A 24,088-nucleotide genomic window follows, 5' to 3' on the forward strand; every position below is an offset into this window, starting at 1 on the left:
CTCTAAGCTTGTACTCGGAGCGTGCGGGCGGGTGTCGGGGTGCCGGGTCCTCTGGGAGCGGGACCTCGATGCTGGCGGATGCCACCCAACTTTCACGTTCTTGCCACCAGGTCACCCAGAGGCCCCTTCCCTGTGGAGCCTGGGTCACAGCATCCCCAAGTCCTGTGATCTTCAGCCTGATAAAATGGGGGTGGGGGGATTCAGTGAAACAGATACTGACAGAGTTGACTCGGGAGAAAAGGAGCTAATGGAACAAGGAGGATGTCAAAGACCCAAAGGGCTCTCAAGGGAGAGGATTCTCTCGCTTCTGTGCAGACCACCAAGCTGGTTTTGAAATCTAGACTGTTCCACTTGACACCGGCCCACCACAGACTCCAACCCTCGCTTGAGGTTTGCTCTGTCACGAGAAAAACAGATTCAACATTTAACCTCCATCTTTAGGTGTTTATTGAGGTTCATTGACAAGTCCTCTTTTTTCTTTTTGCCCTCTTTCTAGAAGCAAGCTTGCATCTGGCCCACCATGACACCCACGGAGTTCATGGTGAGTACGCTCCCCAGGCTCCTGGAAGTGCATTCCTGTGTAGCCTTTGTGGGGGTGTGGGAAAGACTCCATTGAGGGGTTGGGGGTGGGAGGGGGAGAGGATTTCTCTGCTAGGTTTCCTGGGGTAAGATCGCTGCAGAGCAGCGCCCCCTAGAGGCGGTCGACCCCAGTGCAGAGGGCTCTGCAGACACGAAGGGTCAAAAGCCCTCCAGTAAATGTTGTGAAGACAGAGGAAAATGCTCTTGTAGATTTTATTAATAGGTAAGGTTCTTTTTTTTTATGATCTCTAACTAGGGTGGGCTTTGTCCCATGTGTCTCTTCTGAAACGCAGACAATAGAGTGCAAGGGAGAATCCACTTATTTTGTTTCCACAAAAGTCCTGGTAGGCGCGCTGACTGCCATTTCTTACACAACATTGTGTGGGTTTTCATAAAACCACACAGTGGGGTGTATTTCTCAGAGAGGGGCAAGGAAGCCAACAAAAATCAGGAAGTCCTTACCCAGAGACTCATTTGTGATTTTATAGCCAAATGTGATCAACTATAGAATCAAATGAAATTCCCAGGCTTTTGTTGTGCTCATAAACATCTTGCAAAGACCTCTAAGAGCTTTCATTTTGCTTTTCTCAAAGGGAGAGTCTGAGTCTTACAGGTAGGTAATTGAAATCAGGCCTTCGTAGTGGAGCTAACAAACCCACCCCACAGAGGACTGTAGGTCCCCAGGGTCTTCGCGGAGCTGCGGTTCGATCACTGACGTCAGGCCATTGGCAGTGTGTGAACGATGCTTAGCCTTGTGTACGTGTCACTAGGTATTTGTAACAATAGCAAAAGGTGATAAATCTGGACCTGGTGAAGGGGTGAGGTATGTCTCTATTTTTCTGACCAGAATTAGCCCCTTTGGTTTCTCCTCCGTTAGAATTTGCCTTCCACCCCGATGCAGTGGAAGCAGAGCTAAGGTGGGGCTGCTTCAGGGATTGTCATTTGGCTTTCTCATTTGGGACCCTGGAAAATATCCAAACCCAGCAAGTCAGCCCTAGACAGGAAGAAAATGCACCCCAGTGTGACCTGGTATGTCCAGCACCACCTAAATGGGGCAAGGATGGGACCGCTGCGGCCCCAACACCAGGGTTCATTGGGAGCCACCATGATGTCCTGTGGCCACTCTCTCAAGGGGGCCTGGCACACTGGTCACTGCCCTGGACACCATAGTCCTTCTGCCTCACAGGAGAGGCAGAGCCCCCTTTACAGACATGGGAACTGAAGCTGAGATAGTAGAGTGAGGGCTCAAGGTCTCACGGGAAGTTGGAGGAGGAGCCCTGGTGGGGAGCACCCTCCGCTGCCCTGGGCCTCTCCCTGCGGGCAGATGTCAAGTCTCCCTGCTTGGGCATCTGTCCTCCCCAGGTGTGGGGTCAGCGCGCCTGGCCGTGATGCCTGCCGAATTCCACTGCTGGTAAGGAATTCATGTCCCCTCCCTCCATCCTCTCCCCACCAGCCCACCTTCCCGCTTTCCCAGATGCCCATCTTGGTGCTAAGGGACAATGGGGGACAGAGCCTCGAAGGACACCGTCTTTGCCTTCCATCCTATCTGCTCCCAGAGGAGGGACTGAGGGACCTGGAGTCAGCGGAGGGTTTCCAGAGAAAATTCATCAGTGGGGGAGGCCTTGGGAAGCTCTGGGGCCCTTTTCCCCAGCACAGCCCTTGAAGCTGGAGCAGAGGGCAGGAGGACACATCTGTGGGGGAGGTGGACAGCTGAGCCTGTGGTGAATGCCTTGTGGGGACAGAGGGGGGCAAACCCCCTGTCTTTCCTGTGTACTGAGGTCGGTCCCCAGCCAAAGGCAGCTCTGAGCTGCTTTCAGCCAAGCAAGCCACAAAGCAGCCCATGGTGCTAGGCAGATGGCGGCAGGGTGGGGGTGGGGGTGGGGGCTCCCGTCTCTGTGGCTCAGATTTGTCGTGTCATTTTGACATCAGAATGTGGAGAGCAAGGCTTTGGGTCAGGACGGATTAAAAGTGCCCCAGCTTGAGGCTGGGGGGGCAGGCGCTGGGGGCTGCCTCTGGCCTTGACCCTCCCCCAGTGGCTGAGGGCTTGGGGCAGAACCTGCCATTCTTCTGAAAGATCTGAAACAGATGATATAAATCCCTAGATTAGTAACCCCTTGGGAGTAACCAACTGTCCCAAAAAGGCCACGTCAGAGCTGTTGCCAGGGCCCCACCCTCACCGGCCTCACCCCGCCCAGCTGCAGGCCTGGCTCTTGAGCGGCGGAAGTTTCTAACATCTCCCTCCATTCTCGCTCCCGTCATCGAGTAGGATGGTGTTCTCCGGAAAACATTTCCTTGCCTAGCATGTAGACGGTGCTCGGGAAATACCTGAACGAGTGAACAGATTCCATTACGCACTTCCCGTGAATGAGACGTGAAGCGCTAACGTTTCTCAAGCCTGAGACGGAGGACTCGCCACTTTCTCAGTCCCACCTTCACAAAAATGCCGGCTGGGTCTGGGCCCCTCGTGCCTTCATGAATCACCTCTCCTCGCGGCAGAAGAATCCAAAACTAGCTCGGACTTCAGCTAATCGGCACGACAGGCTGCAAAAGAGGTTTAGCTTCGGTCAACACCTCCCTTTTTCAAGAGGGTCTGAGAACAACGTAGTTTGCTAAGAAATACAGGAAGAGAAACCTTTGGTGAGAGTATTTGTAGACATTTTAATAAGATGTGAAAGAGAACTGGCCAGCCCCTCCAAAAAAAGCAAGGCTGGGATGTTTACTGTGATAGCCCTTTCTAACACTATCCCCACCTGCTTCATGCCCCATAATTAATTTAGACATTTCACAAATATACATACATCAGAATAGGGGGAACAAAGAACATAAATTAAAATGGCGTCAGAGGAAGTTGATAGAACAGGCAGAAAAGACCAAGAGGAGTTTGAGTTTGTGTTTTCAGCCTGAGGCTGTGCTGTCCATTGAGGTGGCCACAAGCCCCGGGGGACCGTGGGGCCCTTGCAGTGTGGCCAATCCAACTGAGATGTGCTGTGAGTATAAAATACGCTCAGGCTGAAAGCAGTTCCCCACACAGGATGTAAAATAGCTCAGTAAGTTTTAGATTGCTGACACACCGAAATGGTAGTCTTTTAGATACATCCGTTTTCAATAAAGTACATTAACGTGAATTCCTAGTTTCTTTTTACTTTAATGTGGCTTCTAGAAAATGCAAACTTGACCTGTGGTTTGTCTTATGTTTTTATCAGACAGCGCTGGCCTCAAAGACCTGGTATGGTTCCCGGAACTGAGCTACGAGTTTGGCTGAGCTTTCCAATTAAAAGAATCCTGACCAGTCATAAAATCCCTATGTTCCATGAGAATAAAGACCCTCATGTGTTCTTCAGGAGCAATGAAGTCTTTCTTCCCAGATCTTTTGTATTTAAGTGCCCAGTAAGTGTCTAGAGTAGATCTCAGTGAGTAGGATATGGAGATGTACAAACAAGCCCCTTGAGGACCCCCTCTCAGTGCAGAGAGTGAGTTTACATGGGGAGCTCCTTTGATCTTACCTGTATGCAGACCCTGGGAATAAAGTTAGGGTAGCTGGTGGGAAGTCATTCTAGAAGGTTCTGCCATGTGCTCCTGGATGGAATGTGGGGTAAAAATGTGTGGATTTCAGGCCTTTCCACTAATCTGCTCTCAAGATCCTTATCTGACTGACCCAGGCTTTGAGAGCAGCCTCTGTAGGTAGCTTCTCCAGCAAGAACAGTGGCTCTAACCCAGGACTCAGAACAGGGAGGATGGAGTAATGGCTTTGCTCAGAATTCCTCATGGGAGCCTGGAGTCCCTCATCGAAAGAGGGGCCTGCCCCTGCCTGGAAACTTCAGGATGAAATATGTCCATGACTGTGCTCAGCACTGGTCTGATGTGCTTCAATGATAATGAATAATTATGTTTCTAAATATTGATACTGACTTGTTATGAGGATTTTCAAAGAATCCTGTGTTTATGATCCAAAGGATATCCATTCATCTGGAATGTACACAGCCAATAGTGTAGTCCTGAGACAGCAAGACACCTTTGTTCAGCCTGGGTTGTGAATGATCATTCCGTTATGCTCATAAAGATGACAAAAGCTTTGAACTTAGAAGGATGATGTAGGCTTACCTTCACAACAGATACGGTCTTGACAAAATGTACACACATCCAAGGTTGTATGTGTGTGAACTAAATCACTTTTAAAATATACCTGAGCAACTGAATCAGCAATTTGGAAGATAAGGAAGCAGAAAACTCCCAATTGGAACAGCAAAAAGGAAAAATCCAAAAAAAATGAAGATAGTTTAAGGGGCCTCTGGGACAACATCAAGTGTACCAACATTCACATCATAGGAGTACCAGGAGGAGAAGAAAGAGAGAACAAGGAATTGAAAACCTATTTAAAATAATAATGACAGAAAATCCTCTAAGCTGGTGAAGGAAATAGACATACAAGTCCAGGAAGCACAGAGAGTCCCAAACAAGATGAACCCAAAGAGGTCCATACCAAGACACATCATAATTAAAATGGCAAAGATTAAAAATAAAGAATCTTGAAAGCAGTGAGAAAAAAAGCAATTAGTTACCTACAAGGGAGCTCCCATAAGACTCTCAGCTGATTATTCAACAGAAATTGTGCAGGTCAGAAGGGATTGGCACAAAATATTCAAAGTGATGAAAGCAAGGACCTAGGACCAGGGCTACTCTACCCAGCAAAGTTGTCATGTAGAGTCATAGAAAAGATGAAGAGCTTCCAAGACAAGAAAAACCTAAAGGAGTTCATCACCACCAAAACAGCATTGCAAGAAACGTTAAAGAAATTTGAGAAGAGGAAGAAAAAGAAGAAATATGAATAATAAAATGGCAATAACTACATATCTTTCAACAATTACTTTAAGTGTAAATTGGTTGCATATTCTAATCAAAACACATATAGTGGCTGAATAGATAACAAAAAAGACCCTTACCTGTGCTGCTATAAGAGACATGCCTTAGAATGAAAGACACACACAGACTGGAAGTAAAGGGAGGAGAAAGGATATCTCATGAAAATGTAAGTAAACAGAAAAAGCTGGAGGAGTAATACTTATATCAGACAAAACAGACTTTTAAAACAAAGTCTATAATAAGAGAGAAAGAAAGACCCAGCAATTCTACTCCTGGGTATTTATCCAAAGTAACCTAAAACACTATTTCAAAAAGATAGATGCATTATGTTCATTGTAGTATTATTTTCAATAACCAAGATAGGGAAGCCACCTAGGTGTCCATCAATGGAAGGATTAGGGGATGATGAAGGGATTAAGAAGAAGAGGTGCACATACACAATGGTACGGGACTCAGCCATGGAAAAGGAGAAGCCTTGCCATCTGCAACAACATGGAGATGCACTGTGGAGAGCATCGTGCTTGCTGAGTGAAATAAGGAAGAAGGAAACACACTCCTTGTGCTTCGAGCAGGACGCAGGGGCCTCCCTCTGGGACTCATCTTGAGGAGTGGCGGTCACAAGCCCCTCGCTGGGCAGACCCGGAGAATGCTGGGTCTCCGGGACACTGGGACCGCTTGAGGTCCCCTCTGCAAGACCCTCTGGGCTGCATCTGGAGAAGGGGATGCTGCTTGTCTCCCCGCCTCCCAGCATCAGCTCAGGTTCCTGTGAGAGTCTGTTTGACCCAAATAGTGTAAAAACAAGACAAAAGAAGCTCTCTTTGAAAGCAGTTTCGTGCTTCGTCATGTGAATTCACCGTTGGCACCTGCTCATTTGCATGGTTTTGCTGCCTTTCCTCCAAAATGTCATCCTCCCCAAATCTTCACTGAAATGTGTGTCACCAGTGAGACAGGCTTTCTAGACAGCAAGGGGAATAAATGGTTACAGGTAAACCGAGGACAGATCAGTTGGGCCTGGGGACAAAGCATGTGGGAAATGGGGCAGGCGGTTCCCTCAGCCCCTCCCATGGCAGGTGGGCCTTTCCCGGCTGATCCTTCTGGATCCGTCTTCCAGGGTGTCCCTCATTGCACTGGGACTTTGTCTTGGTCACACACTGGAGGTGGAGTCAGGACTAGACTCCACATTTTCCTAGTTGTAGTCCAAGTTACCATGGGTGTCCTCCCTGGGGTCCTGCTGGTACTTACTGCCAGCCAGGGCCCTAATAGAGTGGACGTGCCCCTTTGGCTCTTGGTGTGGGTTTCCGAATCCAGGAGACAACAGCCTCCTGACAACTGCTGCCCTGTACCCGCCAACTTGGTGTGTCCTGATACCTAAGAGCATTCAGCAAACACACACACGGGTTTGTGCTGTAACAAGTTCAGGGAGCACTGTTCTGCAACATTCCCCAGATCCAAAGGACTTCTTAGAACTTTACAGTTCTAACATGCAGTTATAATCAGTCAAGTTCTGCAGGATTTTTCACAGCCTTTAATGTGCTTGTGAGTAGTGTGACGTTCAAAGAAAGTGCTGTAGTGTGCAGAGTCTCACCCATCTAACCATTAGCATTGCACCCAAGTACAGTGTGGGAAATGCTGGTCGAAGTTATTAGAAATAGACGGAAATCACAATGTGTATAAACGGGAGTCTGGCAGAGGATGTTTTATTATTTCACTGAGTAGTTAAATATGAAATCTAAGTATTTATACTTAAATATTTAATATTTATAACAAAATTAAAACCTATGGTGGTTTGAGGTTACTTCTAGTCCCAGTGCATCCGGGTGAACTGAACAACTGCCGTATTTGCCTGAGGTGAGATAAACGTAGGGAGGCAATCTGGCAGGGGTGCACCTTGGGGCAAGGCCCCGGAGCTGTGGTTCCCGGTGGGATGGGGGAGCCTCGCCGGGAGCCCTGGGGGTGCTGGTAGGAAGCGAGAGTGTTTGAGGTTCTGTGGACCACGGCAGATGTGGGGTTGCGTCCCTCCTCCACCCCCACGGCCCTTCCTCCCCCTTTCCTCCCATGTCTCGGGGTTCTGATCACCAGCCCTTATTTCCACTTCCCTTAGCAGGTGTGCTAGGCCGGCACTGGGCCAGGAAGCCACAGAAATTGTAATGGGGGGGTATGTGTGCACATTCACATGAGTTGTGTGCATATGTGCAAGTGTGCATTATGGGGGCTCAACAGTATGTGCATAAATATGTATGTGTGAATATGTGCGTGTGAGCAGGAGTAGAGGCACATTGGTGCATACATGAGTGTATGTGTGACTATGCACGATTGTGTGTGCGTGGATGTGTGTGTGCCTGGGAGCGCCAGGTTCATGGGCATCTGCCCTGCACAGTTGCATGGGGCCCTGTCCTTGGAAGTGCCACTTGCTTGATTTCACGCTCCGCTGTCTTGGGATTCTTAATGGATTTTGAGCAGGAGGCCCTGAAAATTCTATAGCCTGCCCTGGTGCTGGTACATGTATGTGAGGGTGTATAAACACATGCACATGTGTGTGTCCGGGCTTCTGGAGACTCAGAGGGAGCTGGACCCAGAAAAGCTTAAGAGCCTCTGAGGACCCGCTGGAGAGGACAGGACAGAGCGGCGAAGGGACAATCAGGATCCTTCACAGAGTTTGATGAGTGCGTGCCCATCAGTGGCCCCAGGGGGCCCTTTCCCAGCACAGCACCTGTCACGTGTCCCGTGATGGCTCACTCCTTGCACGCGCCCTCCACAGGCAGGTCAGTTCCACAGGGGCGGGAACCGTGTCTGACTCACCCACCATTGTGTCCTCAGCACAGACAGCGGGCAGGATGTATTGTAGCTGCTCGATAAACATTTGTTGAATAGATGAATCTGTTATGACCCAGGCAGACGCTCTCAGAACCCCTGCTTCTTACATAAACATTTCTTTTGTCTTATCACAGACTTCTGGGATTGGAAGGGTCAAGTGGTCTGTACCTCCGCCGACAGAACCTCCAAAACCTTGTCCTTGACCTGATGCTGTCTTGTGTCTCCTTGCAGAGCCTCATCTCTAACATGTCTGATGACTACACGTATGACTCCATGGAGGACTACATGAACTTAAACTTCACAAACTTCTTCTGTAAGAAAAACAGTGTCAGGCAGTTTGCAAGCCACTTCCTCCCTCCCTTGTACTGGCTCGTGTTCCTCGTGGGCACTGTGGGCAACAGCCTGGTTGTCCTCGTCTACTGGTACTGCACGAGAGTGAAGACCATGACGGACATGTTCCTGCTGAACCTGGCCATCGCCGACCTTCTCTTCCTCTTCACTCTTCCCTTCTGGGCCATCGCTGCCGCCGACCAGTGGAAATTCCAGACCTTCATGTGCAAAGTGGTCAACAGCATGTACAAGATGAACTTCTACAGCTGCGTGCTACTGATCATGTGCATCAGTGTGGACAGGTACATCGCCATTGCTCAGGCCACGAGAGCGCAGACCTGGCGGCAGAAGAGGCTTCTGTACAGCAAGGTGGTTTGCGTGACCGTCTGGGTGACGGCGGTCGCCCTCTGCACCCCAGAAATCCTGTACAGCCAAACCAAGGAGGAATCCAACATTACCCTCTGCACTATGGTGTACCCTCATGACAAGAGTGCCAGAGTAAAGTCGGTGGTCTTGACCCTCAAGGTGATCCTTGGGTTCTTCCTTCCCTTCGTGGTCATGGCTTGCTGCTACACCCTCATCATTCACACTCTGATCCAAGCCAAGAAGTCGTCCAAGCATAAAGCCCTGAAGGTGACCGTCACTGTCCTCACTGTCTTCTTCGTGTCCCAGCTCCCCTACAACAGCATCCTGCTGGTGCAGGCCGCCAACATCCACACCAAGTTCATCTGGGACTGCGCCATATCCAACCGCATCGACGTCTGCCTCCAGGTCTGTCAGACCATCGCCTTTTTCCACAGTTGCCTGAACCCTGTTCTCTACGTTTTTGTGGGGGAGAGATTCCGCCGGGATCTCATGAAGACCCTGAAGAACCTGGGCTGCATCAGCCAGGCGCAGTGGGTCTCCTTTACGAGAAGGGAGGGCAGCCTGAAGCTGTCCTCTGCGTTGCTAGAGACGACCTCGGGGCCTCTCTCCCTCTGAGGGAGCTTCTCTGTGAGGCGGCCCCTCCTTTTGGAAGTAAAACAATCAATACAGGTGTGGCTTCGCCACCAGTGGGACCAGAGGGACACCAAAGGAGAAAAAGGAAGCAAGAAAGAGAAAACTCTGAAAGGAATGAGTTGGAAAAGTATTCCTTTGAGTCAGAATTTGCCGAGGCAGGGTTTTCAGAACTGACTGGCCATCCCAGGAGACTTGATGGGCTCCCGGCCACGGTGCCCACGGTTTTCAAAGGCAGACGGGCAGGCAGCAGGGCAGACCACCCCGGCCGCGCCAGCCCATGGCGGCGTCTGAGTTTCTCCGTGCGTGGGAATGGCTGTGGTTTCAGTCCCAAGCCCTCCCCTCCCAAAGGAAACACAGAAGCAGTGGCCACTGTATATAGTCCCCAAGAGCACAGGGTTTCCCGAAAACTCCCAGGTTTGGGGAGTTTCTGCCCTGGTTTTGAGGCCGATACCTATGCCAGGTCTTACAGAGTCTTAACCTAGAATCTTCCAAACAACCTCAGATCCGATTCTGCTCTGGTCTCCTTGATTTGAACAGGGACCCAGGGAGGGTCCTTGTTCCTCTTTAGAAACACTCTGTAGGACAGGCCAGCGAGTCCCTGGGCAACTGACCACATCAGCAGGGCATGTGCACTCGGCTGGCTTCCACCCCCTTTCCAAGTCCTGCCGAGGCTCCATGGTGCTGTGCCAGCCCGCAGGCTCGGCGTGGGCGAGCATTCCACTTGTCCACTCGAGCACCAGTGTTGTGGACGTGGTCTCCTGAACCTGTGTTTGCAGAAGCGGCCTGGCTGTGCTATGGGCTCGCTTTGCTGAGTGGCCTGTGCGGAGATCCACGCCGGTCCCTGTGAAACGGGTTCGACGCTCCCCCCGCCCCCACCCCAGTCCTCGTGTTGCTGAGGGGCTGGGGGGCATTCACCACCGTGCTTCTCCTCTGGCCGTACAGTGCTGACGGGGTCCTCAGGCTTCCCACTTAGAGATTAGGCTGAAAACAAAGCAATGTAATCTTCTTTTGTTCCCCTTTTTTTCTTTATGTTTTTCTTTAAGCTCTTTGGTATCACATTTCATATATTAGAAAAGTGCTTAAAACTTTTTAAGTGTATTTTTTAATTACAGTTGACATATAATATTATAATAGTTGTACGTATACTAGAAAAGAATTTTTAATGTCCATTAAGAACATCCATTACCAGTCACTTTCTTCACCCGGTGTCTATATTTTACATAAGTGTATTACAGAGCAAATGGCTGAATGAAGAGTAAGAGACTGACATAAGGAAATTAAATTTCCCAAACACCTGGAAACCCTCTCGGCTGACCCTCTCTCCTCGGGTCAGACTCACTCCCCAGTTGCTCCCAGCGAGTCCAGTGCAGCGACCGCGGTAAACCACCAGCTCTGCCGCGTGTCCGGAGGAAGCACCCGATCTCCCTGGCGGGCTGTGAACTCTGCGGCTCCAGTTCCGGGGCCGTGCCTTCCAAAGGGACTCGGAAGCACTGGACTCTGCCACCTTCTCCCTCGTCGCCTGCCTGCTCTGAACCACGTGTTAGTGAGACCGTGAGCAGGAACCGGGCAGCAACAAGGAAGAGCGAGGAGGGGGACAACCCATCGCTAACCCATCCCGCGTGGGGGCAGCTGGTGGCAAATACGCACCCTGGCCCAGCACAGCCCCTTGGGCTCCCATCGGACAGACACGGTCCAGGGGAGACGACGTATCCAAGGCCATCCATGCACAGAGCCATCTGTGTAGCCACCATTTCTAGAAGACCCGGATATTGTTCAAGAAACTTGGAAGATTAGGAATAAGCACGGACTGAACCTAAAGGACACTGTGCAGTTAGGCAGAAAGAACACAACCGAGTTTGGCTTTTCCATCCTACGCCCTCTCACGCTGCGGTTCTGGTGCTATGTCACGGGGCCCCCCCGGGGAGCTGCGGAGAGGGGGGGTGGGAAGGAGGAAGGGGAGCAAGATTGTGCTTGTTGAATCTGCTCTCAGTCTGCAGTTGCTCAAGGGGTAACTTGAGGGCAGACCTAGTGGGGGCCTGAAGGTAGATAAGACTTTGGCCAATGCACGCGAGTGGGAAGAGCAGAGCCAGGCGGTCCACCTTCCCGCTTCAATTGCTAAGATACCTGTGGGGGCACCATGGGAACTATGAAACCCTGCGTTGCATCCTAACGCACTCGGTCCCTCCCACCTCCAAGGGACCCAACTGTCGCTACTGGACTGCCCGGGTCCCATCTCAGCTTCAGTGCAGGATTGAAGACGTGCTGTGACCGCATTGTGTTTGAAAGGCTTTAAGTTTTCTTTCCTGGCACATTGGCTTAGTGTTTAAGTGATTGCCTAAGCGGAACTACTTTACATGCCAGTTCAGCTGGGTTTCAGTGAGGGGTTTATCTCAGAGACAGAAACGTGGGAGGGGTCAGCACGGGGAAACCCACCAGGAAGCGGTGACCCACCCCGCATCTCTAGAAAATAGGCTGCGTTGGCTACTTTTTGAAATAAAGACAAAAAGGGACGATAGCATATCATTACATTGTACTGGAGCTCTAAAATCAGAAAAATGAAGAAACTAAGTATGTTTTCATGACCAAAAAGTAGCCTTTTTACTAAATCTCTCTTTATTTTTAAAAACAAAATTTAAGTCAACACATCACAACACGCACATTCAAGTGTGGATTATTATTTTGAAGTAACTCGCTTGACATCTGGTCTTTTGGAATTGCCTTCCGGGCCTGCAGAACACTCATTCATTCATTCAGCAAACATCCGTGTGTGTACCACGACCCTTCCTACTCGCTGAGGTTAGAATGGGAATATAACAGTCCTTTCCCTTGGTCCTTACACTCCAGCAATATGGGAAAGCCGAGGGCCCCGTGGGCAGACAGACTGGAGACTGGCACAGGAGGCTCTGTCAGCTGACACCCTTGGCTGAGAATCCCCAGGCTGGTGGCCTCCTCCGGCTTCTCAGTGGTTCGCAGACAAGTGGCCCACACAGCAGCTCCGAGGGTGAGCCCTCGGACAAGCAGCCTCGGGAGCGTTCGAGACCTGGTGTCTGTGCTGAGCATGCTCAGTCCCCATGCAGTGCTTTGTATGTAGACACGGTATGTTGGACTAATAAATGTGTTAAAAATTTAAAATTAAGTCATTGTGTCCAATTTGTACTTCAGGTATCAGAAATCAGCTGCCAGAAAAGTGTGAGGAACTCAAGACAACCTTGACCTTACGTCCTTTGGGTAGTAAGGTCCAGCATCCTGGTGCAGCAATTCCTGGCCCACAGACTTAAAAAGGCCATCGGATGATGAAGGTTCCAGTGGTAGGAGGGTGGTTTCCAGACTGTCTCAGCGTGAGCTTCGGGAAGAGCTTCTTCTCCAAATGCTTCAGGCTAACTGCTCCCGTGCCTCGGTTTCCTCATTTGCAACAGCTGACTTATGGCAGGAGCCCGTTAAATTACAGATGTTATTACTGCCACCCATCACCAGTGCTGCCATGAGGAGGTCCTTCTCTTGTCTCCCGTAAAAACTAGTGACCTTTCTGTGCGTGTCTCGTGTGCCTTTCGGCAGCTGACAAAGCCCGCAGCTTCCTTCTCAGCGTGTTTTAAAGTAAAAAAAGCAGATAGGACCACAAAGGAAACCAATTATATTAAACATAATTCCCTAAATATTAAAACACACTCATGGACTAGTAACACAGGTGACTCTTTACTGGGGCATTAAATGACACCTACCAGCAGGTGCAAGGACAACCTTCATTTCCGAGTGGGGATGAGCACGAATGGCATTCGAGAGTCTTCTATGGCTGTCACAGGACATGAAAACATCTGTTGTGTCCACTGGTGACAAAGCCACAGGTCTTGCTAAGATGGTCTATGTTCCTACCTGAGGGGAGACCTACATTTTAGCTGGAAGGTAGGGGAGAGTTGCCGCCCCACCATCCGTGCTCAGAGCATCTGGGTTCTGTGTGTGGGTCAGGACTCAGGGGCCCGTGTTTAGCCCGACCTTCCCCACCCACGCCCGTGGGCATCAGACTCATGTTTCTACCTCTGATTCTCACATTTTTGGCATGAATGGAACTACTTTGGATCTGGGGAAAGGGCCTGTTTCCATTCACGAGCCATCTGCCAGGTAGTGACACACCCCTTAAATATAAATACCAGCCATTAAAAAAAAAAAAAAGCGGCTGTAGAAAGATTTTACCTGCGGAAGGGTTTCCCACCAGGGGATCTGTTCAGAAGGGTCCTTCTCTCTGAGAGTGACGTTTCCATCCCTGCGTCCCCGTGGGTCCAAGGCTGAGCAGTCGCTGCTGGAACTAAATTAGGAAAAGGAGCCATTAGCTCATTTTACCCTAAGTCCCCAAGTTCTAACCAAAGTGGGGACCCAGTGGCCATCCTCAAGGCCCTGCTCGACGTGTCCACAGGCCGCCTCCAGCAGCATCACCTGGAGGGCTTGTAAAAGGACCAGATCGGAGGAACCAGGCTTGACGTGGGTGGTGCCCATGAATCCGCATGTTCCTGGGCCACCGGGTAACCAAAATGGGAGAACTTTCTTCCAAGAAACTCTTTGGTACATGCTTTTTAAAAAAAGTTAATTTATTTTAATTGTTGTTCAAGTACAGTTTTCTGTCCTTTACCTCCCAGCCCAACCCCCCTTCCCCCCCCCCCCCATGGCATGTGCTTTACATTTACTTACACCAGGTGGACAGTCTGACTCCAGAGCGAAGCTGAGCCCCGGGTCCGTCTCGGGCCTTTCCCGGCAGCCTGATGTCTGCGCCCCGGTACCCCAGGGGCTCCGGGCCTGTTTCCCCATCCGCTTTCCACATCTCAGGGCACGAACGTGCAGTCCTCTTTCTGAAAACACCCAACTATTCAGTCAGGGTCCTCGCTGCAGAGAGGGCTGTCCTTACAAAGACTTTGGTTCCACACGTGGACCCCGTCTCTTGTCCCAAGGCGTCTTGGGAGCAGTGACGGCACTGCCACTTCCCAGTGGCTTTCCGTGAAAGCACGCAAGGCCTCGGAGCCAGCCTCAGCCTCAGTGCCGCAAGCCAATCTTTCCCATGCCTGCAGTCTCTGCCTTCACTGTCTGTTTGCTAAGCGGTCCGGGCCTTGATTCCCCGGACGCGCTGCCACCACTGAATGGGGTGGCTGGCTTTGGCCACACCAGCTCCGCCCTTTCCCCCCTGCTCCATTCTTCCAATGAGAGAGGCCACTTCTGCTACCCCAGCCTGCAGTCCAGCTCCCCAGGAAGCCCTCGGGGAAGGCCCTTCCCTTTTATCCCTCTTTCGGCACCCCTTCTTTGCTCCCCCATCCTTCTAGTGTCATCCCGTTCTCCTTCACCTGCCAGGGAGAAGACAGTGCCTGCCCCACCGACCTGGCAGACAGAGGTTCAGGCTCACAGGCCTGGCTTCCTTCTCTCTCGTGGCTCAGCCAGGCTCCTTGGGAGCAGAAAGCTGGGGAGGCCCTCCTGAAACCGCCTTGTCTCTCCTGAGTCCATGGAGCCACAGGCCCAACCGGGCCAGGAAGTGAGGCCTTCTGCTCAGTAGGGACACTCGGTTATCTCAGGTCTGGGGAGGCCTGTCTCACTTGGCTCCCTTTTCAGCCAAGAGGCCATTCATTCCAGGCTCCAGATGGGGCTGCCCACCCTGAGATAACCTCATGCTTTCCGGACTGGAGGTGGGAGGAAACCGCAGTTTCAGGCCCCCCCCCAGCGCCCGCATGGAGGGGGAGGCGGGGACGCACATCAAAGGCCAGAGCTGGGCCTTGCACTTCTGCTCAGTGTCACCATCTTTCCTCAGCAGCCAGTGGGGCGTGGGAAAAGCAAAAGGCTGAACTTTCTTTCAACCCTAGCCCGCTGTGAGCCGCTTTCATAACAGCTCTGCCCTCCCCCCAGCTCTTCATCGCTTCAGCTTCGGCTGCTCCCTCCAAAAAAGCCCAGTTTTCTCATCTTGGGTGACTGGTTTCACCGACTATTTGCTTATCGGTTATGCGGGTGGTGAGCCCCCCTTGCTGGATTTTTCCCACGCACCTCAGACCAAAAGGGCTCACCCTGGAAGCATTCCTCTGAGTCATCTGGGGGACCACCACGTCCTCCAGCAGCAAGGGGCCAGCGTGGCCTGAAGAGGCGCGGTCCCTCCAGTGCCGCGGGGCAGGCGGCGCTGCATTGAACCAGGAGCCTGGGAAAGAGCATGGGGCTTGGAGAATCTGGAGCAGACTTTGGTCATCTTGGGCTACTCACTGGTTAAGCAGGCGGGGGGTGTGGGGTGGGGGATCAGACACAGAGGCCCCCAGATCCCAGCCACACACGCAGCATGCACAACTGTGTTTCAGTTCTTGTTCCAGCCCTAGACCAAGCCACCAAGCCCTTGGAGCCACTGTTCTCTACTAACAAAGAAATCCTCCTCCGTGCTGTTTTGGGTGTTTGGATGAACCAATCTTCAGTAACTTCTAGCTGGTTGCCAGGCAGTGTGGGGTTTGGGCTGAGGGCATCGCCAACAAGAGGGGGCACAGGGGGGAGCCAGACTGCTCAGCGCACCCCATCTTCCTCCGACCTCCTGCAGGCTCACCCCTGGCCCTTCTCTGCCCAGGGAGTTCCGGGAGCTTCTGTCCCTGGCCAAGGTGGCCCGAGGGATTGCTGAGGGCCTATGGCTGACCAAGGCATTGGGACCGACGCGTGTCCTTACGGATTCAGTCACCGTGGATCACTCTTGTGTCTGGCACAGCACTCGATGCTGTGAGGCTGAGGGAAGGAGGGTGATGGAGGTGAACGAAGCCTGGAGAACACGGCTGCAGAGAAGGCGGCTTACTCTAGAATTACTGATTAAAGGAGAGGCTACTCGCGAATCTGGGGCGCCAGGCCGGGAGGAGGGAGGCGGAGGGAAGCGGGCTGGGAGGTGTTCTGTGAGGCACAGGGAACCCGAGGTAAGGAGCTCTGACACCCCAGGCACGAGTCTAAGGTGTGACGGACCCCCCGGCCTCACCTCAGTCTGACCAGTCCAGAGGCGAGTGGGATGTGCCACTCCAGGCCTGCCCCTGCAAGAGCCCTGTGAGTCACAGTGGGCGCCCGAACTCCTCCCTCTCCAGCTGCCCGGCCCGGCAGTCCCGCCCAGCCCTGTACCACAGGTGGACTAACCGTGCGTTCATGCCGTCCACGACCTTCTCCCCAACCCCAGGATTCTGGTAAACCAGGTCTGCCTTTGCTCATAGTGCCTTGGAGTACCACGGAAGGGCTGGGGGTACCTGGGCTGAGGGCAGCTCACCTGGTGGAGGGCGGTGGGTTGGCACAGTGCACTGGCTCGGGCAGGTCTGGACACCAGCCTCAGAGTGGGGCAGGAGGTGCCCAGGCATCAGGCCAGGCGGCCAAGGCTCAGGACACCTGCCAGCTCACTTGGGCCCTTTATCTCCCAGGAGGGCAGCTCAACTCCGACTCTGGTCTGGGCAACTTCATCTGCACCCTATGTCCCAAGGGAATGAAAGATGACACCACTCTCAATATCATAGTGTTTATTTAAATCCTGAGGTTAAAAATACATTTCCAAATGATGCAGCAGATGCTATAAAGAAATGTTTTGGGATACAAAGTTTCTCACCTCCACCGGGCAGGCGGGGTGTTGGCATCTGATGTGCTTCTGGGTAACTCTTTGGCAGATAAGGAGGGACTGGGTTCCTAGACCCACTATCTCATAAGGCCACAAAAATTGAGGGCTGGTCAGTTCAAGTGCAATTCCAATCAGAAGCCGAGCAACAGAGGCCCCGGTGCGGCAGACACCAGAGGCAGGAGCGTCTCTGGATGACCCGTCATAAAGTTCTATGGAAGCATTCTTATGAGAAATGCCTCCCAAAATTCAAAGGTCCACTTCATTATTTTTAAAAAGTGATTAAGAGGAAAAAAGCTCTATTCAGTCTTTCCCATTTCCTTGAAAGAATCCCAATGAGAAAAACTTACCCAAGTTTTCACTAGAAAGTGCCTTTTGCGTCTCTCCCGGGGGAGGGCTGATGCAGCCGTCTCCGCGAGGGGCGGCCCGGGGCCCTAACCACCACGATCGGCTCCTCTCTGCCTGAATTCTCGAGGCTCCTGGGCCAGAGCCTCCCACAAAACGGAACTCCTATGAAACTCTCAGTGGACATCTACCAGCACCATAAGATAGAGACTCTGAGCCTTCATGCCCAAATGGGGTACTTCCTTTCACATGAGCTTCAGCACCGCAGGTGGGGGACAACTGTCCAGAAAAACCACCCCCTTCATTTTGGAGTCACATTGCATGGCTTTTTATTGCCACCTCCCCAACCCCAGGGGGCTTTCAGTGCCAGAGCCCTGCGTGAGAACATGTCTGCTCTTGGTTTGGTCGAACTGCCGTCCAGTGGGCTCCAGCCAGAGCTCTGCAGAGGCCACACTTTCTCCCAAACACTTCCTTGTGGGTGAGTGTGCCCCCTGAGGCCATGTCCTCACGGAGGTTTAGTGGCTTCTGAGGCCGTGGTGACAGCCAGCGTCAGCACTAAAAACAGGCGACTGTTACTCGGAGAGCTGTGGGCCACAAAGGGGCTGCTGTGTGTGCGTGAAGTGATCTGGGGGTCCCAGGGGCATCTCCCCCCTGCTGATTTCTAGTGCAATTTCGCCTACTGGGTGGGCTACCACCTTCAATAGTCCTTCATTGTCGTTTGCATTTTTAGAAGGTTCCCCAACCCCAAAGCCTCACTAAAGCTGGGGGCCTGTCTGAAATAATACAGCTATTTATACAAGCCACTTAAACAGGGCAAGTTCTCCAGCTGCAGAGTGCACAGCAAACTCGAGCTCACACAGCAAAATAACAAAGGACAGGGGTCCGTCCAGCACAAAAAGTAAACAGGCTAAGAGGCAGGCTGCAGCCACCAGCGATTGGGCGGTCCCCCGAGCACAGCCAAGGCCCTTTCGCCAACTGCAGCTGACGGTGCGGGGTGCTCACCACGGGGCGCCTGCTCGGCAGGAGTGGCTCTGGGTCGAAGAGCCACGTGGTTTTTTAAGCTGCACTAGGACCTCGCTCCGATGGAATGCTGCTGCGTTTCGAGGGAAACATACGCGCATTCACTAGACGATGGTTCTGGCTGCAGATAGTGGCGACCCTAGTGGAGGGCCATCAGCCTGGACTGTCCATAGTGTCCTGGGAAAGCTCAGTACTCACAAGATGCCAGACTGGTGCTGCGGATTGCCTATGAGGACCAGCACGTGGCCATGAAGGCCCTGGGGGCCTGGACATTTTCTCTCTTGGTGCTGAGCACCAGCAGGCCCTGAGCCAGCAGGAGAGGGTAGAGACTCTGATGGCTTTCTGCCAGAGGCTGCTCCAAAGAGAGCACAAGGCCCATCTTTTCTTTGGAAGGTTCTGGTCACCAGTCCCCATTTAAATGAACCGGAAGCACCCGAGTCTCCTGTTTAAATGAGGGGTCTGAGTCCATTGCAAAACTCATGTCCTCCACCCGTCCCCAGGAGAGCACTCTGCCCAGGGCATGTGCAGTCTCTGCCAGACTCAGCCTGGGGCCCCGCCTGTCCTGAGCTCTCGAAACCAGCCAGGTCAGATTTGTAGGAGACAAAACGAAGCCCTGAGGTGCTGTGACTTGCCCTGGTCATCAGGCGACCTAGAGGACTGCCCGGGCCTAGCACTCGGCCCTCCCCCAACCCTGAACAGGCAGAGAGGCCAACAAAGGTGACTTTCTGTGGCAGAAAAAGGGTAGAACAGAAAGTTATCACTTTCTTGTCCCTGAAAAGAAAACAGGACTGATCTGCTGGCACAGGCACAGGCTGAGCAGCAGGAAGTGGTTGGGGGCAGTGCTGGGGAATCTGGCCGGTGGGGACTTGGGACCAAAAGGTGAACAGAGGGCAGATTCACGAATCACACCTGTTTACACTTGAGTCGCCGAAGACTTGTTGATTTGAAAGTGGCTCTCATCCTGACTAGGATCTTCAGTAAACACGTCTGCACGTAAAGCTGAGCCCTAATTTGTGTAAACAAAGGTCATTAGCTGAGAAGTGGGACCTCGAGGCCATGGCGCGATCCTACTTCCTCATCATGGCATTGACGTTGGCCAGCACTAGGCTTCAGCCAGCTGTACACAGACGGCTACTGCAGGCCCTGCGTATTCGGGTTCTGCTTCCAGATTTGTCTTCAGTTCTCCTTCTCAGGGTGACATTTTGAACAGATGAGAAGCCTGGAGGAGTGAGGCCCTTTGCCCCAGGACAGATGTGTCCAGACAGGAGGGCCAGGAGGATGGTGCAGTTGGAGGCCTTCCTGAAATCACTGGGTCTGGGAGTGACCCCAGACTCACCGGGGCAGAGAGGGACAAGAACATGACGGGAAGAGGCTGGCTGAGATCTTGGAAGGGCCCCTGGGCACCCTGAACCTTGTGTCCTGGGAGGACCCGAGGACGTCACAGGGTCTGGCAAGGGCATCCTGGGTCATGGCCACTCAGGATGCCTGGGCCCAGGCTGGGCAGAGCCGGGCCACTCGCTCCACGGGCAGACACTGGTGTCACCGCTGGCCTGTGAAACTCTACAGGAGCCTTGGAATCAACTGTGTCCTCGCGGGGGGTGGGGAGGGTGAGTGGGGGGGTGGAACCCTTCAGCGGAGCATCCCTTTGGCTTCGAGTGCGGTCAGACCCCCAACCGATGGAAATGCCGCTGCAGCCCAGGGCGAGCCGGTGCACAGAGCAGCTTTGCGGAGCGGCGAGGGCCTGTGGCCTGAAGTTGCACAGTTGATCGGCTCTGGAGTGGCTGTTTTTCTGTTGTTTGTTTTTGTTTTAGTGTTTTATGTGACAGGTGAGAAAAGTGGCATTTCTTGTGGGTAAAGTGAAACTGAGAATCCAGGTGCTCGAGGCTACAGGAAGTCACTTCCATCATAGATCACTGGCCGGTCGACTGTCAAGTGATAAAACACTCTCTTGGAGACAAACCTGAGGAAACAGAAATGGGAAAGGAGGGAGGGAGGAGGGAAAGGAGGCCGTGGCCTGGCCCCTCACCCCCTTTCCTGTCTGTCCAGTCGAGTCCTCTTCCTGTAAAGACGCAGGGGGTCTCGGGACATCACCACGGGATTCCTGGGGCCTGGGTGCAGAAACGCCCACTTGGCACCATGCGTGCACCATTCCCTCTTTCTCTGCTGCTCTGAAAGGCCCCCCCGGGGGGCACTCGGGGACCTGGGGGGCCTGTACTCCATAGCGGAGCGGAGAGTGGGTAGAGCAGGCGTTGAGAGGGGAGGTGAGTGTGGATTCCATTCTGAGCGGGCATCCGAGTCTGCTCTGCCAACCATCTCTGCAAACAGACTCAGCAGGCGAAGGCCAGGGTTGGCCACAGCACCACGGTCACCTCTAATTCTAACCGGGAGCCGGCTTGGGGCTCGGAACTGCGCTCTGCCCTCAACATGCTCCTTCTTGGCCCGTCAACTGATAGTGAGGCTCAGTGACACAGTGACAAGGCTCGCTGTCCTGCAGAGGAGCTCAAGTACGGCCCACGGAGGAAAGAGCAAAGAGCAAAGCCTGGGCCTGGCTGACACCCGCCCTCTCTGGACACGCTGGCCCTGCGCCCTTGAGTCCTGCTGACTCAACGTGCATTCATGTTCATGGGGGCGTGTAGGAGCAGGGCAGGGTGGGAGTCTCACCCTCCCAACCTCTCTGTCAGTAGATGCCCTTGGCCACAAGCCCTGGGAGTTCAGGGCCTGGTGGCAGTGAGGGGATAGCACAGCTTTCTCACCCCAAGTGTCCTATCAAGTCATTTTGTTAAAAACCCAAGTGGGCTGGCAAGGGTGCCCATGTGGGGGGGATGTGGCCACTAGCGTGGGGCACCACTCAGAGGTGTGGCTGGGTGCTGGTAAGGCAGGTCTCATACAAGAGGCGGCCCCAATTAAGGGCTTATGCTGAAGCCAGAAGACATTAAAGGGACAGGTGCCAGTAACCCTCAGGGTCCCCTGTCTCTTGTCCCCAGGAGCCCTGGCTGATGGTAGAGGCACATCCAACACTGCCTCTCTCCCACTTCCTCCCCTGGCCTCCCCACCTTCCCGTCCTACAGAGCTGCCCCCGCTCCCTGACTGACAGAAGGGCTGGGAGCTTCGCCCCGCAGGTCTAGTCCGGTTTGCCTCTAGCTTTAGCCTTCGTTCTCTCATTCCCCTCTCTCCCTCATTCACCGGCCTGTCTGCCCGCCCCCGCCCTTCCACCATCGAACCCTGCCACTGCCTTTACGAGCCTTTCTTTGGGCCAGACAGTGGGAACCTGGACACCAGAGAGAGAGGCAGGCGAGTATGCCAGTTGAGTCCAGAGTCTGGAGCTCGGTCACCTGTGTTCACATCTGGCTCCGTCACTAGGTGTACGACCTGGGAGAGCCAAGCTGTTACCCCTCTGGTCCTCTGTCCCTTAGCAGTAACATGAGGAGAAAGACGGTCCCCATTACATGGGGCTGCTGTGGGACTTAAGTGACTTAGTAAGTGTGGAGGGCTGAGAACACGCCCGACATGCACTAGGCCTGTAAGGGTGAGCTGGTGTGTTTGTTCTAAGGTTGATAACAGACATTGGAATCCCACAGTATCGGGGTCTACAATCAGAGACCACTCACAATAAATTAATGATAATTAAGTCATCTACTCCTAATGTCCACCTCTGTTCTTGAGACCGGGTGGCGCGTGGCCTGGGGGATGCGGAGTGAGAAGCCCCTACCTGGAGAAGGTGTTGTCGAAGATGAGCATGTAGGTGCCCGGTGTGCGGACCTTGAGCTGGCCCTGGATGTTCTCCTTGTGGGAACTGCATCGGGTCATGGGAATGAGGACCTGGGAGGAAAGGCAGGCGAGACAGGGCGTCACAGAGGTTGACAAGGCCCCCAGGATCCTCTGGGAAGACCTTTATGTTGGGGGAGGAAACTGAGGCCCAGGCAGGCCGAGTGGCCTGTCTGGGGTCAAAGCTGACCTGGTCGGGGCCGGGGTGCCTGGGTTTTGTTGACAGTTTGCAGTAGGGGGTAGGTACAAATTTCATCCAGAATAAATAACTAGTCACCACCCCAAAAGAGTGGTCCCCCAGCCTCCTTCAACCATGGCCAGTGCTGGAACACCCCGCCAGCTGGAGAAGCGGTTCCTTTGTGGCTTTAGGAAGCTGGGGCTTATTCTAGGTAAAACCCATCTGTCTGGCTGTTTCATGTTGGCCCCAGTTTTACACAAAACAGTTTTCAAAACCCTGACATGATGTGGCAAAGGGCGGTGATCTCGGGGAGAACAAGGGGAGGCTGACAGCTGCCTCAGCTCACACTGCTTTGAGGGGCAGAGGAAGCGACCACCAGACAGGATACACGGGGACAAACAGGAAACTGCTATGTCAAACCTCACTGCCCCAATAATCACACTAAATGTGAACAGTCTGAACACCCCGATTAAAAAGCAGAGCTCATCAGGTTGGATAAAAGCGAGACCCACACCCAGTGTACCTATGAAAGGTACAAGTTAAACGTGAAGATACAAATAGGTTAAAAACACAAGGATATGCAAAGATGTCCATGCTAACGCTAGTCTGAAGAAAGCTGGATCGACTATATTAGTACGGAAGGAAATATCCCATCAAAGAATACGACCCCGGGGAATTTAATGACAAAGATGTCGGTTCACCAAGAGAATGACAATCCTACACATTTATGCTCCTGATGACAGAGCTTCAAAACACATGAAGTGAAAACGGTTACGAGGAGAAATGGAATACAGTCAGTTACAGCTGGGTGTTTCAGCATCTTTCAATGACCGAGGGAATAAGCAGACAGGAACTGGTAGGGAAACAAGAGAGGTGAACACCACCAACTAACCCGCTCCGGTCGGCAATTACAGAGCACCGCCCAACCACCGCAGAGCACGCATGCGTGTCGAAGGCGCAGAGCACGCATGCGTGTCAAAGGCACGGGGACCCTGCACCAGGCAGGGCATATTCTCCCACGCTGTCAGAAGCAACAACACACATTTCAAAGGATTCAAGTTATACATACTGTGTTTTCTGACAATGGAATTAAAGTAAAGATAAAGAGGAGGGCTCTACAACAGCCTCACATATTTGGAAACTAAATCACACACTTCTAAGTAACAGGGGTCGAAGAGGAATCAAAAGGGAGGTCCCAAAGTCACAGGAGGGAGAGTGGGTGTGCACAGGGTGCCTTCCTGATCCTGCGGCACGTCCCCTCTGGCTGGAAGCTGGTGGTGCTGAGGGTAGAGCACAGGCCCAAGATAAACCTGGGGCGAGGGCGGGGCAGGACGCATGAGTATCTCCCTCAGTCCAATGATTTGCGATGACACTCTAATCCCACCGGGGGTGGAGGGTCCCAGGAGCACAGAGGATGGGTCTGCTTCTGTGGCCCATGGGCTCAGACTTGAGCCTGGCCGGAGACCCTCTTGCAAGCATGGGCAGGAGAGGCTGCTGGGGAGAAAGGTGCCTCCCGCCTCCGGTCAGCGCCGTGGACACGGAGCAGCCCCCAAGAGCTCGTTAGCACAGGTCCTCCGGAGAGGCTGCGTTTGGAGCACTGCTCTTCGTTTCTTTCCAAC

General features: G+C 52.8%; 3 protein-coding genes across 5 annotated transcripts in view; 1 reads left to right on the forward strand and 2 right to left on the reverse strand.

The window, feature by feature from the left end:
• The first annotated feature begins 493 nt into the window (after positions 1 to 493).
• Positions 494 to 10,414, forward strand: CCR9 (C-C motif chemokine receptor 9). Its single transcript, XM_037129817.2, has 2 exons — positions 494 to 541; positions 8,485 to 10,414. Exons 1-2 carry the CDS (start codon positions 521 to 523, stop codon positions 9,562 to 9,564), a joined length of 1,101 nt encoding a protein of 366 aa, XP_036985712.2. The 5' UTR covers positions 494 to 520; the 3' UTR covers positions 9,565 to 10,414.
• A 1,681-nt stretch (positions 10,415 to 12,095) lies between these two features.
• LOC128628047 (uncharacterized) lies at positions 12,096 to 15,790 on the reverse strand. The gene is made up of 6 exons (XM_053669508.1): positions 15,615 to 15,790; positions 14,941 to 15,101; positions 14,263 to 14,420; positions 13,771 to 13,882; positions 13,298 to 13,372; positions 12,096 to 13,153 (listed from the first exon to the last, which is right to left on the reverse strand). Exons 1-6 carry the CDS (start codon positions 15,636 to 15,638, stop codon positions 12,955 to 12,957), a joined length of 729 nt encoding a protein of 242 aa, XP_053525483.1. The 5' UTR covers positions 15,639 to 15,790; the 3' UTR covers positions 12,096 to 12,954.
• Positions 15,791 to 17,054: 1,264 nt separating this feature from the next.
• The window catches only part of FYCO1 (FYVE and coiled-coil domain autophagy adaptor 1), a 71,837-nt gene continuing 64,803 nt past the window's right edge, over positions 17,055 to 24,088 (reverse strand). For all 3 annotated transcript variants that reach the window (XM_037129855.2, XM_037129845.2, XM_053669505.1), the window contains 2 exons: positions 22,236 to 22,345; positions 17,055 to 20,486 (listed from right to left, as the gene is read on the reverse strand). In XM_037129855.2, the coding sequence (XP_036985750.2) occupies positions 20,411 to 20,486; positions 22,236 to 22,345 (186 nt within the window). In that variant the 3' untranslated portion in view covers positions 17,055 to 20,410. The remainder of the gene's footprint in view (positions 20,487 to 22,235; positions 22,346 to 24,088) is intronic.

The sequence above is a fragment of the Artibeus jamaicensis genome, unplaced genomic scaffold (assembly GCF_021234435.1).
Source record: "Artibeus jamaicensis isolate MK-2021 breed Jamaican fruit bat unplaced genomic scaffold, CSHL_Jam_final contig_519, whole genome shotgun sequence".
Lineage (NCBI taxonomy): Eukaryota > Metazoa > Chordata > Mammalia > Chiroptera > Phyllostomidae > Artibeus > Artibeus jamaicensis.